Raw genomic sequence first — 18,237 nt, 5'->3', positions numbered from 1 at the left:
AGTGTGAAGGTATAGTATGTGTGTCTATTTATTAAGCTTCTGATCTTCTGAAAACAAGGTGCCTTTACACACCATACATGCTGCTCTGCACCAGCACCACTGAGAAATATGATGCAAGTTATACAAATGAAGCATGTCACAGCTTCATTTTATTAAGTGGGCATACAATCGAATACATCATGCTGCATCACTTTCCATTTGGATGAGTGCCCGAGTGGCCGCAGCAAGCTGCACTTTTATTTGCTTGTGTACTTCATGTAGTACTTGACCTTTAGTGAATCTGATGGTAGTCTGATAATCACAACACTGAAATTTATTTCATGTGGCTGTACGTGATGAAATGCTGTTTGCTATCAAAGCAGACTCTGTACCGAGAGCATGTGTGTGGTCCGCGGTCAGTCTGTGTGTGCGCATTTATACTCACAGTGAGCATATGTGTGTGCAAACCTCCGTATCAGTGCAATGTCCTCTTCATTCAGATTCAGGAGGAAATCTGCCCATTAGTGTCACACAGTGAACAGGCTGCTATCCTCAGGGTGACATGGCTTAGGAGAAATTGAGCAGGCTAAGGTATACAGGGCATTTTAAATTAACTGGGAGGCACTTCAGCAGCTTTTCAAACGTTAACCACAAATGGTGGAGTTTATACTGTGGGCTGCTACTGCTCCTGAAACGTGCAGACCGTGGGAGTAGAAAATGGTTATTGTTTAAACATTCATCTCATTTGAGCTGCTCCAGCTGTATCTACAGCGGATATGTGGGGCAAGTCTCCCCAAGGTAGTTATCATTTGTTTGTATGTGTGTGTGTACCATAAATACTCAAATAGTGGCCAGGGCTTTTGTTTACTTCAACTGAGGAGAGAAGCAGGCCTTTATTTGAGACAGGCTAATACATTTTATTTCCTCTTAAGTGTACTCTTTGACTATATTTAATAAAGTGGATCTGCTTTTCTGATTTGCCTCACTTTGCAGTTTTAATGTGCTCCTGCTGAATCCTGCTCCTGCAGATTCAGAACTTTTCACAAAGAGCTTCACATTAAAAGCCTCCTTTCCCTCCCCGGAAAGCCTTCATTGTGAAACATAGCAAGTGTGTATACAAGAAGTGCAGTGCTTCATTTACAGTCCAACTAAACAATCAGACCTAGTCAGGAGCACAGCATTTCTGAGTGGAGAGTTGTTGCAGTGGCAATGTACTTCATGCTGAATTTATAAAACTGGAGATTATAGTTCTGGTAACGCTACTCGTGTGACCTTTGAGTGAGTGCTACGTTTTATCTGAGAATTTATGGATTTTCTTGTGAACATGTCTTGATCTGTATCATGTGTCAGGATGTGCTTGTGGAAAGAGCTCTTCTGCCAGTTGTTGGCATTGTGTCGAACATGTGAAGTTGTATGTCCGTGTCAGTTAGTGCTTGTTTCCTAACAGGTGGGTTGCAGCCCACAGACGGACCCTTGCTCCGCTGTCAGTGGGTCTTGGATGAGTTACAAGCATATGGATCCACTTTCCTGAGCAGAAAGAAAAAGCTGTTTGTCATGTGCTGCTGTCCTCCTTCCTGCGTGTAACAGAGACAGAAGAGAAACTAACTCACGTCGTGAAATGACTAAATACAAATATGATATGGAGTTTCTTTTACTCATGCAATAAATCACCACAGTGTGCACCATATGTGTGCAGTAAAATATAGGTCTGGTTTATATCTAGCTTGACAATTACTTCTATTTTTTGCTGCTGTTCTAATAAGTATTGCCAGGATTATTTGCAATTCATTTTATAAAATCTTGATTGATGTGAGTACAGTTGTAGTACGTTTGGTTAACTGGCAGCTTAAACTAACTCTGGGTGGTTATGTTTCCCTGTGTGCTGGCTGGTGATCAGTCCAGTGGTTTCTTCACTCGCTGTGTCCTGAGATTGACTCCAGCAGACCTCTACTTACTGTAATGACTGAGAAGAAATGTGGATTCCAAAGCCAGACCAGCAGGGAGCCAATTATGTATGTGACAGTAGGGCCTGAGAACTTGTAGCAGTGTCTTTGTTTAATGCGTAAATTTTGATAGATGCACCTTGAGTCCAAATTTGCATCCCTTCTTTTCAGTTGAACTGCTCTCAAAGTGTTTCTTGCAGCAAGGTGTAGCACATCAATGAAACTGCACAACTTGACCTTTTCATCAACGGTAGTTGCTTGTCTGTAACATGATGTACTGATAAGAAAAGATCAATTTGAATTTGTATTGAAATAAATCATACTTATGACACAGCTGTGTCCATCTCCACACCTATTACTGTGGTTTGAATCACTCAGTAACTTGGCATTGCATAGATATGTTAATATCGAGATGTGTTAATATCTATGCAATGATATGTTAATATCATATCACAAGAAAGGGCAGAACCAGAGTTTTGAATGGGGATTGGGGCAAACATTTGCTGTCTTTGCTGGCTCTGAAAGTGGGCTACTGTATGTGAACACTTCAGTGAACATTTATTTCTGTGAGGCACTGAGCACATATTTCTTCCCAATTTCCAAATCATAGAACCCCACAATCATGGTTCTGATCTTTACAGATTGCAGATAATCTCTCTACACAATTACAAAAGAATATCTTTACTGCCCACATTTTATGGCAAGATATATCAAAAAACATGGAGATGTCATCATATATAATATTTTGTATTAGACAAAAGACGAAAATAAAAATATTCTGGGAAAAAAAAAAACAACACAAAATTAAAACCCAGAAAATAGCCTAAGGCTGATAGGGTGCATACGGAAAAGAAAGAGAGGAAAAATTTAAATGTCAAAATCAGTCATAAACATCCACAAAGAGTTCATAACATCAGCTAGTGACAGCAGGAGGCTTCTGATGTACTTTACAGCTGGATCCGAATAGAGACCTCAAAATAGAATATCCGTCCATCTATTATCTATACACCAATTAATCCTCATGAGGGTTGCAAGGGTGCTGGAGTCTATCCCAGCTGACTTAAGGTGAAGGCAGGGGACACCCTGGACAGGTCACCAGTCTATCACAGGGTTACATATACAGACAAATAATCACACTCACCTTCACACCTGCGGACAATTTAGAATTAACCTGAGCATGTTTTTGGACTGTGGGAGGAAGCTGGAGAACCCGGAGAAAACCCATGCATGAACAGGGAGAACATGCAAACTCCATGTAGAAAGATCCCAGGAAGCGAACCGGGGATCTTCTAGCTGCAAGGCGAAAGTGCTATCCACCAAGCCACTGTGCAGCCCCAAAATAGAATATATGTTTTGCAAATATTTCTTAGAGTTAGTTATATCCTGGTTTGAACACCAGATGTTTTGGAGCTTACTGACAGAGAGCATTACAAATGATGTCAAACAGTTAATCATAAAAAGGATGCAGAAAATGATGCAAAATTCACTTTCAAATAGTTTCCTCTGATTGTTGAAACTTTTGGCTCAGATTCTGTTGCATTATGTAGCCGACTCCACCCATCCTGAGGCTGTTAATGACACAACCATAATTTAGAACATTTATTTGCTGGTACTGGTTGGCTCAGATCTGATGACTATAAAAGGTGTTGCCTGCAATGCCACGGTTTGTTTTATGTGGCTTTAAAAATTACTTCATACAGGAAGTCACTGGAATAAACAAGGCTACAGTTGGCACACTGTGTGAAAACAAGATTACAGTGCAATGACAGAACAATTATTCTGTCAGTGAACATAATGATAGCAGTATATGGAAACAGTCAGAGGGAATCCACGTGTATGAATACATAGAGAGCTCATTCAGAATTGCAAATCAACAGTTTGTTTTTTTGTTTTATGGACTTAATGGGAATCCAAATTCCGTCATAACGCTTTTACAGTAGCACATTTACTGTGCAGACTCACTAACCTCTGCCCCTTGGTGGGGCAATCAGTCGATAAAGGTGGCGAGTTCTGAATGTTCAGCAAAATTCAGAGATGGCAGAGTGGTGAGCAGCAAGACGGTTGAGGATAAAAGGAGCTGCTGCAGGCACAGTGGATGACCTCCTCACCTCCAGCCTCCACCTGCTCTTTTGTAGCATATCGCACATGATCAAAGACAACTTAAGATGACAGCGGAGATGAGAGCTAGCCGTTGGCCGACCTGACTGGACCACGAGGTTAGTCTGTCCGGAAGGCAGCTTCGGATAACTCCTCCTTGCGGTGTGAATGACGAATCCTGGAGGATGTCTGCAGAAGGTCTCATTAGTGGTGTGAAAAGTCAGCAGAATAGAAGGATAGTATACAAGGGCGTTGAGGTCAAACCAGCATGATGATTCATGGAAATATAGGATTAAAAGAAAGGCATGTGACACCTTCTTAGATTAAAAAAAAAAAAGGTTGAAGTCTGTACGCTATCATTCAAAAGTTTGGGGTCACCCAGGCAGTTTCATGATTTCCAGGAACATTCACACTTTTGTTCATGTGCTAATATAATTGCAGAAGGGTTTTCTAATCATAAATTAGCCTTTCAACACCATTAGCTAACACAATGTAGCATTAGAACACAGGAGTGATGGTTGCTGGAAATGTTCCTCTGTACCCCTATGGAGATATTTCATTAAAATTCAGCTGTTTCCAGCTAGAACAGTCATTTACCACATTAACAATGTCTAGACTGTATTTCTGGTACATTTAATGTCATCTCCATTGAAAAAAAGTGTTTCTTTCAACAATAAGAACATTTCTAGGTGACCCCAAGCTTTTGAACAGTGGTGTATAGATTTGCCATAAGACTTTTCTTCTGTCCACATCCGAGTTGGAGGGTTGTTGGAGAGTGCAGACAAAGTGTGTGTCTGTGTGTGTGTTTACCATGAACTAAACAACAAGACACAGATCATTAACCTTAGATGGGAGTCATTTTTCTGCTGCTAATGATGGCTCATCCTCTGTACGAGTAACTAATGCTTTACATCGACCAAATTAACATCAGTTACTGTACAACAGCTACAGCTGAGACTTTCCATCCAGTAGTAGTGCTGTGCACATCCATGCTTACAATCTCCAGAGAAGATCTGCATCACTGTATGGCTCCTATAAATCCTCCATTCTGTAGGCTGAGTTATTTAGCATCTGCTTTAATTAAGTGAAAGAGAACACTGCACTACAAAACTGTCCCGTGTGTCAAATAAAAAAGAGCTTGAGCATTTCTTTTATTTTCACTTTGGGACAATGACTGTGGCTTTGATAGCCCTGTTGGTTTTGTTTTGTTTCTGTTGGCTGGCCCTGATCTGCCCTGTGTGACTGTAAACTTACAAAAAAAGAGAGAGAGAGAAGAAGTCGTCTTAGGGTGAGCTGAGGCACACTGTTGCTCACATTTGGAAAAAGGCACAACCCTTCTTCTCATTCTCATCACACTGGGACACACAGTGCAGAGTTAAAGGAAACCGGGGGACACAATTTCAGGAAGTTTTGTTTGGCCTGCAGTGAAAAACCAGAAAGGAGATTTTTCTGAAATCCTTTCTTTTTTTTAGTATCATCAGAGGTTTCGGGGCAGGCGGAGGGGGCCGGACAAGGAGTGCCTGGCTGAAACCGCAGCATGTGTGTCTTTGACTCCTGACTGGATGTGGTCTGGGGTCTCAAACATGCAGGAAACAGTCTGTGGTGCTCAGGTGCAAATTACCTCATAAAGCATTTCCCAAGGAGATAAACATACAGATGAATGCTAAATTGTAATCAGATGTTAAGTTCTTTTATTTGATAAACCCTGACTTCTTGATTCCACTTGAGACCTTTTAAGCATCGATAGATAGATGGATGGATAGATTTTTCACTTTTTCTCTCCATCTTTCTTCTCCAGGGACCTGAAGAATAATTTGATAAGTACAGTGGAGCCTGGGGCGTTCCGTGGTCTGCTGGCTCTGAGGAGACTGTAAGTATGATGAAGCCTTGTAATAGCCTTCTCCAGGGGACAGGGGGAAAAGTCCTCTGGCTTTAGAGACAACGAGAGGGAGTGTTTCAAGTACAGAGTGAAGAGCGGACTGAAATGTTTAACTGAGGCAAAAGAGCTGAAAGTACTATTTCAAGCATTACTGAACCTTCTTTGCTCAAGGAAAGTTAACTCGGGTCCTGTTTAAGGCAATGCCTCCCCTTACGCTACTGCAATTAGAATTATTAAATGACTTCTAAATACTTTCTCTGTTCAGATTTTGGAGATCAGAACCACTGACTCCCTGTTGATGTTGCTGGTTAGAGAAAAATTGTAACAAAAAAAAAAAAAAAAAAGAAAAAAGACAATTATAAATGCAGCACATTGGTGTAACAAAACATACAGATAATAAGATACTGACATTTTCCATCATTCTTGAGCTGGCACCCTTAATCAACATTATGTAATTTAAGAAAGATAAATGCAATTATAGAACAGCATAAGTAGAAAATCACAATAAAGTCAGCAAAATGCTAAGGAAAACAGTCAGTTTTACACGGTGTTCCCAACTACTTTAAATGGGAAGTAGCTAAAGTCTGCTCGAAAATATTGTTAGAAAAAGTTACGCACTAATTAGCATATTCACAGTGTCATCCCACTGTCTGGTGTCTCCCCTTTACATCTGTGTGCTTCTCTCCTGCTCCTTGTGCCCACGTATACTGGGGCCAAAATGACGATGAAGCTGTTCTCATTTATATATTTTTGGAATGCAATGGAAAGAGTACATAAGAACAGCTGAAATGCAGCAAATCAGGCCAACATGTTAACCCCCAGTAACTTTTGAGATATTTCCAAGCTGCTGCTCTGCACAGTTAAAATACAAATTTTATATCTATAATCACCAAACACATAATGTAACAAGAAAAGCACTCAGAGAGCGCAGTACTCCGCCAAGGCTGTTCATTCCCCCATATGGCATTGTCAGAAATGCAGCATTTGTTTATTAGTTATTGATGATCAGAAATCACAGCAGCATAGAGTGTGTCTGTTTAATATAGATGTACCCACAAACAAAATGACCTTGCACTAAGAACAGGCGTGTGTTATGCATGTGTACGTTACATATGGATACCGAATTGTGTGACCTAAATATGTAGCGGGTGGCGGGAGTTGATTGGACTCGGAAACACGCCCACAATTTAATCAATTGTTCCTTGTATCATTTCTGATGGATAAGTCCCAATAAGTCCGCAGTGGTCGATTTGTAGTAGGATCACAATCATATCGTCAGCAGGCAGCTGACGTAGTGTTCACTTGTAGTCATAGTTACAGTGACGCCATGCTGCTGTCTCGCAATGACACAGAAATCTTTAACAAGTCCATGGATCCAGACTATAAGCAGCACCAAAATCTTATTACTTTGTGCATATCAAGAAATGCAATGTAAATATAGACACAGAGATGATATGAAGGGTGTCTTGTTTGTAGAATTAAGGGTCAACAAGAAACTTTTGTAAATTTTGTTATGTTCAGTAATACTTGATTTACATGTTGCAACCTCCTTAGCACAAGTAGCAACTCGGGTAAAAAAAAAAAAAAACCTTGCTGTACTGTTGCAGTTGTTTTGACTGTTACATCAAGTTACATCAAAATTTGAAATATTTCACAAACTTCTTCGCAATGTAAACATGCACAAAGTTGTAGAAGAAAGTTTTGGGAAAAAGGTAGGCGAGTTAATTTTTCATTTGTTTTTGGTGTTTTCCTCTGCTCGGGTAATTTTCTCCATGATTACTCTCAACCTGGTTTTCTACATAAAGGGTTAGGGAGTGAGTGACATGATTGCAGCCTGATAGTTAGTGGGATCTGTGCTGGCAACGATGCAAACAGTGAGTTAGCCGTGCTGATTCAGGGCGCGTGTGCACAAGGCTCGGGGAGCAGCAGAGTGCTAATTTAAGTGCTCCCCAACTGGTGATTATTCGAGTGCTCTGCTTATTTTCCCACAGCTGCTCCAGCAAAGCAGCTCTTTAATTACAGAGAGCGAGGGCACAGAGCCACGGACGCGACAGCACTCAGCCAGTCACATATGGAAGCCCACTGCATTTCCACGTGTTTGCTTATGTCAGTGTGTGTGTGCGCCAGCAATGGTTATGTGATGAATAAAAGGTTGCAAAAGGTCAGGACAGATATTTCAGGGAGTTGAATAGATGACATAGATGACTGGCCTTCATAGATGTGCAGGCATGCATGGAAGCACATACTAACACAGATATATTGTAGATGATTTATTTTTTCACTTCCTTTTGTCTTCCATACAGTGACCTGTCCAACAACAGGATTGGTTGCCTCTCCCCTGAAATGTTTCTTGATCTTGGCAACATCTCAAAATTGTGAGTAATCCCTTAATTGGAAACATGCATTGCACCTCTTTATGCTTAATTTTCACCGTGTCTGTAGAGAACACGGTATTTAATGTGACTACATTACCGTAAAAATACGGTAATGTGATTTCAGTCTATGTGATGATTGACCTCTTTCTCTATGTGTGTGTTTTCTTTTTTCCAATGGCAGAAATTTATCCGGGAACATTTTTTCCACTCTGACCATGGGGCTCTTCACACACCTAGTGGCTCTCAGAGTGCTGTAAGGCAAACACACAGACACATTCAGTTATCTACAGTATACAATAGAAATTAGTACAATTCTGTTCAAAATCACTTTAATGCTAAATAATTTCAAATTCTATCACTTTTATATAGTTCCAGTATTTCTAAGTTGACAAGCAGAGTAGTTCTTCTTATGAACAAGTAAAAACAAATACTTTAGAAAGACTATGTTGAACGTACAAGCCCCAAAGTAGAAACTTAGTGCAACAAAAGTGAGTACATCAGGTCCTTGGTTTACTATGTCCTCGACCTGCGGCGTTTCGTGGTTATGTTGCCATCTCCCATCAATTTATGAAAAAAGTCTTGTTCCATCATTCCGACATACGGCATGTTCGATGTTAAAACAAATTTCGCTATGGAAGTAGTTGGCGAGCGGAGTTGACAAATACATCGTCACGCGGCGTTGTATGAGGAAGATGGCTTTGTTTACATTCGCTAGTTGTACACCACATATGTCACAGTATATGAGTTCTGACTAGAAGGTCCCTGGTTTCCGTTCCCGCCTTCCCAGGATCTTTCTGCATGAAGTTTGCATGTTCTCCCCGTGCATTTTCTCCAGGTACTTCGGCTTCCTCCCACAGTCCAAAAACATCCATCCATCCATAGTCTATACACTGCTTAATCCTCATTAGGGTCGCGGGACAACTGAGTACACCTGTAATTTCCAACTGCTAACTGCATAAATATCGTTATCAAGTGAGCTGCAAACACCATAACTTGCTTAGTTTTGCGTCTATCTACATGTCTGCATCATAACTCTATGTGGAAAAGGATCGTTGGAAGTGTTTAAAAATCTGATTGTGTGCTGTCACAAAAAACAACAGCAACAACAAAAAAAAAAAACACGACAAAAAACATACAAGAAGATCCCGTAACCAACTAAAAATCTGCACACAGTTGCAGCAGCCATCTAATCAGAGCTGCAGCAGTAATATCCTCCTCAAATACAAATGTGTACATGAACCCATATAAATGGCATCCAAGACAAAAAATGTAGCTCGCACTTGGACACTAAACAGCAATATTAGTTTCCTAAAATGTGTAAAGAGAAGCCTGATACATTTTGGGAGCATGTTCTTTGATCAGATGAAACCAAGATAAATTTGTTCAGATGTTCAAATGGCGTCTAACATGTTTGTTGTGAGCCTCGTCATGACTATTACAGTGAATGCATAGCCCTGACAGTGAAGCACAGAGGGAATGAGAGGATGTGGGGCTGCATGAGTTCACAACGAGTTGGGGAGATGACTTTTAGAGATCCAACCGTAATGCCCGTGGATATACCAAAATACTAGTTGGCAGGATGACTCCCAATCTGCAGAAGCTGGGCAGAGGAGGAATGTTTCTGCATAATAACCATCCACACTGCCAAAACAACATAAGAGTTTCTAAACAAGAACAAAGTAAAAAGCATTGATCTGCACGAGTATGGTACATGACCTGAATCCAGTGAAACACACTGGGATATTTTAAAGAGAAGTCGGGGGGGGAAAAAAACAAACCCTCAAGCAAAGAGCAGATGGGAAAAAACTCAGAAATACGGTATTCTCCATGCTTCCATTTTTGCATAGAGTTCCTACTGTGGGGATAAAAAAAATTCATCTAACAGTTTTTAATTTTATGCTGGAGAACTTTGGAGTGCTAAAATTACTGTGCAGTGATAATTGCAGTAATAATAGTGAGATTGCACTGATGCTCTCTTCTATCGCATAGACTAAGTTGAAGTTAAAAATGCATTTAAACCTCATTTGTTATTGTCCATGAAACATAAATAATAGGAAATTCATTTATTGGCTGTTTTCATTGGACTTATGTTGATGTGTTACAGTAAAAGGTACAGGTGCAACTAATGTCATGAATGATAGTTCAGTTCCACATACACTACTGTTCAAAAGTTTGGGGTCACTTAGAAATGTCCTTATTTTTGGAAGAAAAGCAGTTTTTTTTCAATGAAGACAACATTAAATTAATCAGGAATACAGTCTAAACATTGTTAATGTGGTAAATGACTATTCTAGCTGGAAATGGCTGATTTTTAATAGAATATCTACATAGGGGTACAGAGGAACATTTCCAGCAACCATCACTCCTGTGTTCTAATGCTACATTGTGTTAGCTAATGGTGTTGAAAGGCTAATTGACAATTAGAAAACCCCAGTGCAATTATGTTAGCACATGAATAAAAGTGTCAGTTTTCCTGGAAAGCATGAAATTGTGTGGGTGACCCCAAACTTTTGAAAAATAGTATATGTGGGTACAAAAAACTTACCAGTGAGACAGCAGGAATACAAGCTTTACCCTGGAACTGACACACATTAATATCAGCTACACCTGTGACATATTAAAATATCAACCTGTTGCATAAATTAAGTCAATGGATAGTCGGTCACTTTCGCACACTGGTTGTAACCACCTGCTACGACTCTCACCAGGCACTTCAGCACTGAGACCTTGTTCTGTGACTGCCAGCTCAAGTGGCTGCTCCTCTGGGCTCGAAGGAACTCGGTGAGGATTGGCAACGATACAGTGTGTGTTTATCCCACCCACCTCCATGGCCTGGAGTTTCGCAACCTACGAGAACAGCAGCTCAAATGTGGTAAGAACTTAACTAGAGTAACTCTAAGTTAGCGTGAGGCTAACGCAGGGTTGGTCTTTTAAAAATAGTGGAAATGTAAGAAAATTTAGAACAAAATGAAAATTACTGCCTAAAATTTTTTTCAGTGGTGGAACAAAAATACATTTTGTAATTATAAGGAAAAATTAAGATACTTTCCCACCCTTTTATATTTTTTAAAAATTGTATTTTATTGCTAGCTTTCCACCTAGCTAGCTAACACTAGCTTGCGCACCAGCGTTAGCTAGCCTCTTAACAATTCCTTCTTTTCTTGAAACTTTCTCCTGTTTGAAATACTCAAAAGGAAACATTTATAACAAAAAAAACTGTTTCTAAAGTGTCCTTGTTTACTTAAATGCTAAAACACAAACTATAACTTAGATTAGAGTAACCATGGCTCAAAAAATAAAACAAAATAAAATGAATGTTTTCCTCAGCTGATCTGTCTCATTTCCAGAAAGCTCTGTGAGTAAACTTTAACTCCATTCATTCCTGTGGAAACATCCATGTTCTTCAAGTTTTTCATGAAAAGCTGTCTTTCTGGTCCATGGTTTGCCTCGAGTACCTTCAAAAATGCCACCTTTGCCGTGAATTTTGGTTAATGGGCTTTTAAGTTACTTGACTAACAGCCAAATTCTGTAAATGTTTCCCTAAAAATAACCTATTGTAGGTAGTTTCAAACATACTAGCTGTGCAACATACAGTGTGCCTGCATAGTGGCTCATATGTTTAATAAGAAAGTATTTTACTAAACTGGCTGCACACTCGACTGGACGAACCTCCACAATTCCTGGCCTGTATCGTTGGTCCTGTGCATAATCCACAAATCCACATGCACAGTCCACAAAATGATGGAATTATGGACACCAAACATAGCTGTGTGGAAACAAAGTTTAATGGCAAGTAATGCAGCAATAAAAGCATGTCTGTTTAGTTAGTGTCTAATTTGTATGTTTGTTACAGCCAAAGTTGTCTTATTAAGCTCATAACCTAGTATTATATCACTCATGACAAAGCATGAAATGAAGTAAATGAAGTGCATGATGTGACTTGGTGTTCATGAAATTTCATAATTTGATCTGAAAAACAAGTTTAGATCACCAAATCTCATTCTTTTTAGTTATTTACCATTCATTTTCTAAATGTTGAAAGACATATTATGAGCAAAATAAAGGGTAGCTTATTATTTTAGCTCGTCGGTAACATGGCTAAGCATTTTCACCTTGAAGCTGCAGCGTATCGATGGCATTCTTGAAAACATGAATTCAGACTGCCAGGGTTTCATACATACCAAGCCAAAGGAATAAATCCTGTCAGCCTGCCGGGTGTGACTTTCTGTCTCATTATTCTTCAGGGACAGATTTTGCCCAAACATCAATGACTGAATTACATCAGTATTACAACTAACTATTTTTAGAGTGGTTTTACTATGTTTCAGCAGAGTCGCAGGTGAGCTGGTGTGCTGAGCTGCAGCAAATGGGGGAGAGAGAGAAGGGAGGCTGTTGATCTATGCATTCTAGAGGAACCAATAGTGTAGAGTTATATCTAAGCTGTTTTAAGGAGTTTGTTTTCATGGGGAAAAAAATTCTAAACGTGTAAATTTGATACACAGAGGTTAGTTTTTATGGGTTGAATCAATGACCACAGAGGGACATTAAATCATTCACTAGAGAAACTGCAGTGTCAACACGATTTGTCTTGATTTGACATTGTCGGTTTTGAAGGAAAATAATAAAACTGATTAGAACTAGAAAGAAGGCCGTGTGGTAGGGCTGAACAATTCATCAAATTATTATTGAAATCACACTATGTCAAAGTACAAATATTTGATAAAGTTTAATGTGTCACAACATACCAAAAATGAAGCATTGTGGTGCTACAGCAGGGGTGGGCAATTAATTTTCATACGGGGCCACATGAGAAACTTTGACGATTGCTAAGGGCCGGACCAGTACACTTAAAAGCTCTGCTCAATATATATCTCAATAAAAACAATAAATGAAACAATACAATGATATAATGAAAATGCGGAACACAGAACACAACTATTTAATGAAAGATTTTGTTTTTTCATTCAAACTATGACTGCTGCCTATTGAGTTGTAGATATTTACTATCATAAAGACATACTTAAAATGTGAAACTGATTTTCCAAGTGCTTTCATTACTTTTCAGCAGTCACTGTTTTTACAAGCAAAGTAAGTAAGCCATCACTCAGAATTTATTCTACAACAATATGACCATCAGCTGGCAGAGATTTGAAACTTGCCTTATCATGCCAGTTTTTGTTCATCATGAACGCTATGAGGTGTTGTCAGTTTTTCTAAATCTACATTAAGATGACTGTGAAGCATAAAGAAAGACAACAGCTCCCCACTACACTTACAGCAATGTTCAATATATCTCAATAAAAACAGTAAATTACACAATACAATGATGTACAATGCCCAACTCTTGAATCTATGCTCTCAGATCCCAAACTCGTTTAAGCACCTTGTCCAGGCTGATCCATCTGACAGCTGTCTGGTAACCAAGGTCACCATGTTCACTATCATCTCCTTCAAAAAGACAACAAACTGTCTGTAATTCAATGCTCTTGCCCTGATGAAGTGAACTACTTTAGCTACAACATCAGTCACGTGGTTGATTTTTAGCACTGACTTACACAGCACCTCCTGATGTATAATACAATGCAAAAATATCAGTTTCTGTTCTGGGTTTATTTCAGTCACTTTATCTTGCATCCGTTTCAAAAGTCCAACATTTTTCTCTGTCAAATTTGGACAGCCATCAGTTGTAACACCAACCAAATTCTCCCATTTTAGTCCCAGCTTGTTCATGCATGTATTTACCTCAGTGAACCATCGTGGTTCCTTCATTTGCTGCACAGCTGCCAGCTCCTCCGTCATCTCAAAGGTTTTTGTTAGTCCACGTACAAAGATGAGTAACTGGGCTGTGTCACGGACATCACAGCTCTCGTCCAGAGCCAAGGAGAAAACGTCAAAATCGTCCACTTTGTTGTGCAGCTGAAGCTCCAGATTTTCGGCGATGCTCTCCACCCGCCCCGTTACGGTTCGACTCCTAAGGGTCACATTAACAAACGCTCCTTTCTTCTCCGGGCATATAAGCGCTGCAGAGTCCACCAGACATTCTTTTATAAACTCTCCATCAGAGAATGGCTTACTGTTTTTGGCGATTTTGTAGGATATTACAAAACTCGTCTTGACTGCTGCATCCTCTGATGTGAGCTTTGGTAAAACAAAGTCATTGCTGCTTTAGCAGTTCAGCTAGCAAACCTTCAGACATCCTCCCCGCTCTGTATCAGTCAAATGTTTGTACTTCTCCGCCATGTTTGGTCTCGTAATGTCGATTCAGATTATAATCCTTGAGCACCGCGATCTGTTCGCCACAAACTAGACCACAACTTTACCTCTGATTTCAGTGAAGAAATACTTGGAAGTCCATGTCTTGTTAAAAACTCTGCATTCGGAATCAATCTTTCTTTTTTTGCCATTAGCTGACATCTTCCCGTGCTGAAGCTGACCAACAAACCAATCAGCGCATAAACCTTATGCTAAGTACGGAAAGCACGCGTGAAAAAATGTTAACTCAGCAGATCTTTCAAAATAAAAGCAGTGCGGGCGTATTGCTTGCATGTATTGTGATGATATATATTTGCATTGACTTTTAATATTTTCCAATGACCTCATACGGGCCAGTCAGGGTCGTCCGGCGGGCCGGATGTGGCCCGCGGGCCGTAGGATGCCCAGGTCTGTGCTACAGGGATGTCCTGACCTACAAACCATATTCTTCAGAAAAAAAGGGGACATGTTTGTTTGGTACAGACTGCAGCAACAATCACATCATTCCCCAAATCAGTCATTCCCACTACAACTGTGACTCATGCAACATTCGCAAGGTGTTTTCATACTTACTTAAAATATGTAAATGAAGTACATGATTTGTCTCATTTTCCATGAAATTTCAGGATTTACTCCAATAAGAGAAATCACAAATTTACGTGCACAAAGACCATCACATTCCTGAGAAACAAACTAAAAACATATATATATTTTTTTTTTTACTTTTATAATAGAGAAGAAGCAAATATTTTGAGCTTTTATAATATCATTTTGAATAATTTCTTAAGATGATATATGTTATGTCAGTAAATACAGAGTATAACTTTACACTTTGGGAACACCTTCGGAGAATTCTCATTAACAAGAAACTGTTTAATTTCACTAACATTGCATTTTCAAGTAGTTCTCACAATGAGAACTTGATTTAGTAGTGTTATTGTGATAATAGGTTTCCCTCTCCACTGTTATCGCTCCACCTGCTGTGAACTGTTTGACAAGCCGAATATGAGGCAGTGATTTACTGCAAAATTGCTAGACAGAAAACCCCTGGCAAGGAATACCTCATTATACTTATTCAGTCTTTGAGTGATCTTTGCCTTGTCGTGTTCCATCTGTTTAGGGGGTGGCAATAGCTTTCAAAGCCAGAGAAAAGAGCTTGTGCTAAAGGAGTTGCTAGTTCAAATCCTCCGAGAAGATTTTTGTGCTATGAACAAAAATGAGATGTGCTTGCCTTGCCTCTCAAATTACTATCAAAGTGCTTTTTGAAAAGCCTATAAAGCTGCTTCTCATTCTGTTGAAGCTGCTCTGCGGTCAGTGGTTGAAGACTATATTGTAGCTGAAATTGCCAGGTGTGAAAATGTCTGAATATGCAATGCTCTGCAAAACCTTCCTTTTAATTAATGCTTTGTAAAATCGGGGTCCCTCACATGAAGATCATGCAGCATGGTGTGTTTGCCCTTAGAGACAGCAAGGAGAAAAGCAAAAGAAAGAGATGATTACACTGTAAGTTTAAAGCATGTCATCCTTATTTCATTTCGAGAATGCCAGTGAAGTAGACATCTTATTCCAAAGGGGTGATACAGTTATGATAACATTATTTTGACATGTGCACAAGCCTTTTAAAACCACACACGTCTAAAGGCTAAAAGACCAAGACAACGGTGTCGATTAGCAGTGGATGTATCAAACTGAGTATTTAAAATGCAACAGAATGGCTTCTTTACTGACTGTAAGCAGCTAGAAACAATGAAAAGAAATCCAAAAGTCTTTACTTTCTTTTTTTCTGAAAGACTGGTTACAGACAGGCAGTCTCAGCCTCCCTGCCTGCCTGCCTGCCTGCCTTCCTTCCTTCCTTCAGCTTCCCTATCTCCCTGCTCCGTGCTGCGGTCCACAGGGGAATTGTATCTCATATGTGATAGAATCATTCTCCTCTTCTCCTTACATCTAGCTCTCGCAGGGGATATTGCGCCGGAATGAGAAAATCATTGGTTAGTGGTGGGGTACGGCTGTGTGTGTTTGTGCATGTGTATGAAGGGACATGGCATGAAGATGCATTGCATGCGTGATACGTGAAGCAGTTTGCAGAAAACTAATGAGGAGAAATGTGTCCCAGTGTGCAGCATGTATGCGCTCTCCCCCCTGCAGAACAGTATTTGCATACACTCACAGTGCCATCCAGAGCGCCACAGACCTTCTAGAGTTATTCAGTGTAATCCTAACTGTGTGTGTTTTTCATTTACACAGAACAAACCAAAGCAATTACAGGGTAATTCTGCACAGTCCATGTCCAAAGAGCCATGAGTGGAATCCAGTGGCAGTAGAGGAAGCCCTCCTTTCAGATCCTGAAGCATCCATTATGGGATTACATTGATAAAGTTCTGGGCTGCCTCCTCTCACCATGCTTGGCTCCACATGCCTCTCCACAGTACAACTCCATCTTACAGTACCTTATTCATTCACTTGGCAACAAGCAATTTTCAGTTGGATACAGTATAGTTCTCTAACAACCACATTTTTATTATTTTTTGATGGTTGGTATTTTCATATGGCTACCCTTTTTACGGGAATGTTGCACAACAGTGTACACCATCCAGGACCTTGTTAAGGTTGTGCAGATATTACTCATCACCTGAAACCAAGCTCTTGTTATCAAGAAAAATGATGCGGTAGGATTTAAATATTCCTCGTCCAAACTCGCATGCCATCGAAAATATAAATATATCTTGACTGAGGCTTTCCCCCTTAGTTTTCATGGAGATGTTTTGTAGAATATGCATCTGTTTCTTTCTCCAGCGGCTCCAGCGTGATATGTAGCAGATGTTTGCACCATACATTCCAGCACTGAGCCTTTGTCCCTCCAATGATACAGGTCGATCGGGTGCTGACTACAAATGAGGGGGAACGGAGGAGCGCATGCAGCTTCCTGCCAGGATCAGGTGCTTCCTGTGTTGAGGTCAGGGTCATCTGTTTGACTCATCTAGCGGCTTTTTGGTTCTTTAACACTGCTGGGGGAGAGCAACAGCCCAGACGTAAAATGAAGAGCTATCATGGCATGTTATACACTGCTAGACAGGCCTCTATTTTCTATAGCAGTTTTTATTGCATGATGACACAGTAGTGCAACTGCACTTTATTGGCGTCATGTCATTGAATTAAATTTCACATGCAAGTCTGTCTTTTTGCCTGTGGTGTGCCTCCAATAATTTAATGATACAAAAATATCTTGAAATATAGCTGTCATATGAGTCTTTGAAGCTCAGTCATGCACCTCTTTTAAAGTCAGTTGCTTTGAAAAAGGGATAATGAAGTCACTAAACAGATGTAAGAACATCATTCTGAGAATCAGAATATCTGCTTGTTTTATTTTCCAAACAGCTTTGGGATGGTAAAAAAAAAAAAAAAAAAAAACAACAAATTGATAAAATAAACATTTGACTGTGTGTGAATGGAAAAAAATAGGGTGCGAAGTAAATAAACTCTATAGCAGGATATTGTATAGAATTTTTTTTAAAAATGTCTTTATTGTTAAAAGACTTCAAATTCATAAAAGAATATATGCCTGGACTAAATGTAATATAATTTTTTTTTTTTAATTTAATTTTTTTTCTTTTTTTTTTTTTTTTACAAATAGCTGAATTAGGACTACACAGTGGCTCTGTGGTTAATACCATCGGTTAGCACCATCGCCTCACAGCTAGAAGATCCCCGGTTT

At 39.7% G+C, this 18,237-nt stretch overlaps 1 protein-coding gene across 2 annotated transcripts in view; it reads left to right on the top strand.

Annotated features, from left to right (window-relative positions):
* Positions 1-18,237, top strand: part of LOC111578248 (adhesion G protein-coupled receptor A3) — a 220,832-nt gene that overhangs the window by 29,356 nt on the left and 173,239 nt on the right. The window contains exons 2-6 of one of the 2 annotated variants that reach the window (XM_055018725.1): positions 5,492-5,629; positions 5,818-5,889; positions 8,202-8,273; positions 8,455-8,526; positions 10,982-11,145. In XM_055018725.1, coding sequence (XP_054874700.1) covers positions 8,242-8,273; positions 8,455-8,526; positions 10,982-11,145 — 268 coding nt within the window. In that variant the 5' untranslated portion in view covers positions 5,492-5,629; positions 5,818-5,889; positions 8,202-8,241. The remainder of the gene's footprint in view (positions 1-5,491; positions 5,630-5,817; positions 5,890-8,201; positions 8,274-8,454; positions 8,527-10,981; positions 11,146-18,237) is intronic. The other variant, XM_023284899.3, reaches the window with a different exon arrangement.

This window comes from Amphiprion ocellaris, chromosome 16, assembly GCF_022539595.1.
Source record: "Amphiprion ocellaris isolate individual 3 ecotype Okinawa chromosome 16, ASM2253959v1, whole genome shotgun sequence".
NCBI lineage: Eukaryota > Metazoa > Chordata > Actinopteri > Pomacentridae > Amphiprion > Amphiprion ocellaris.
The sequence above is the reverse complement of the archived record's forward strand: the minus strand, read 5'-3'. Positions and strand labels throughout refer to the sequence as shown.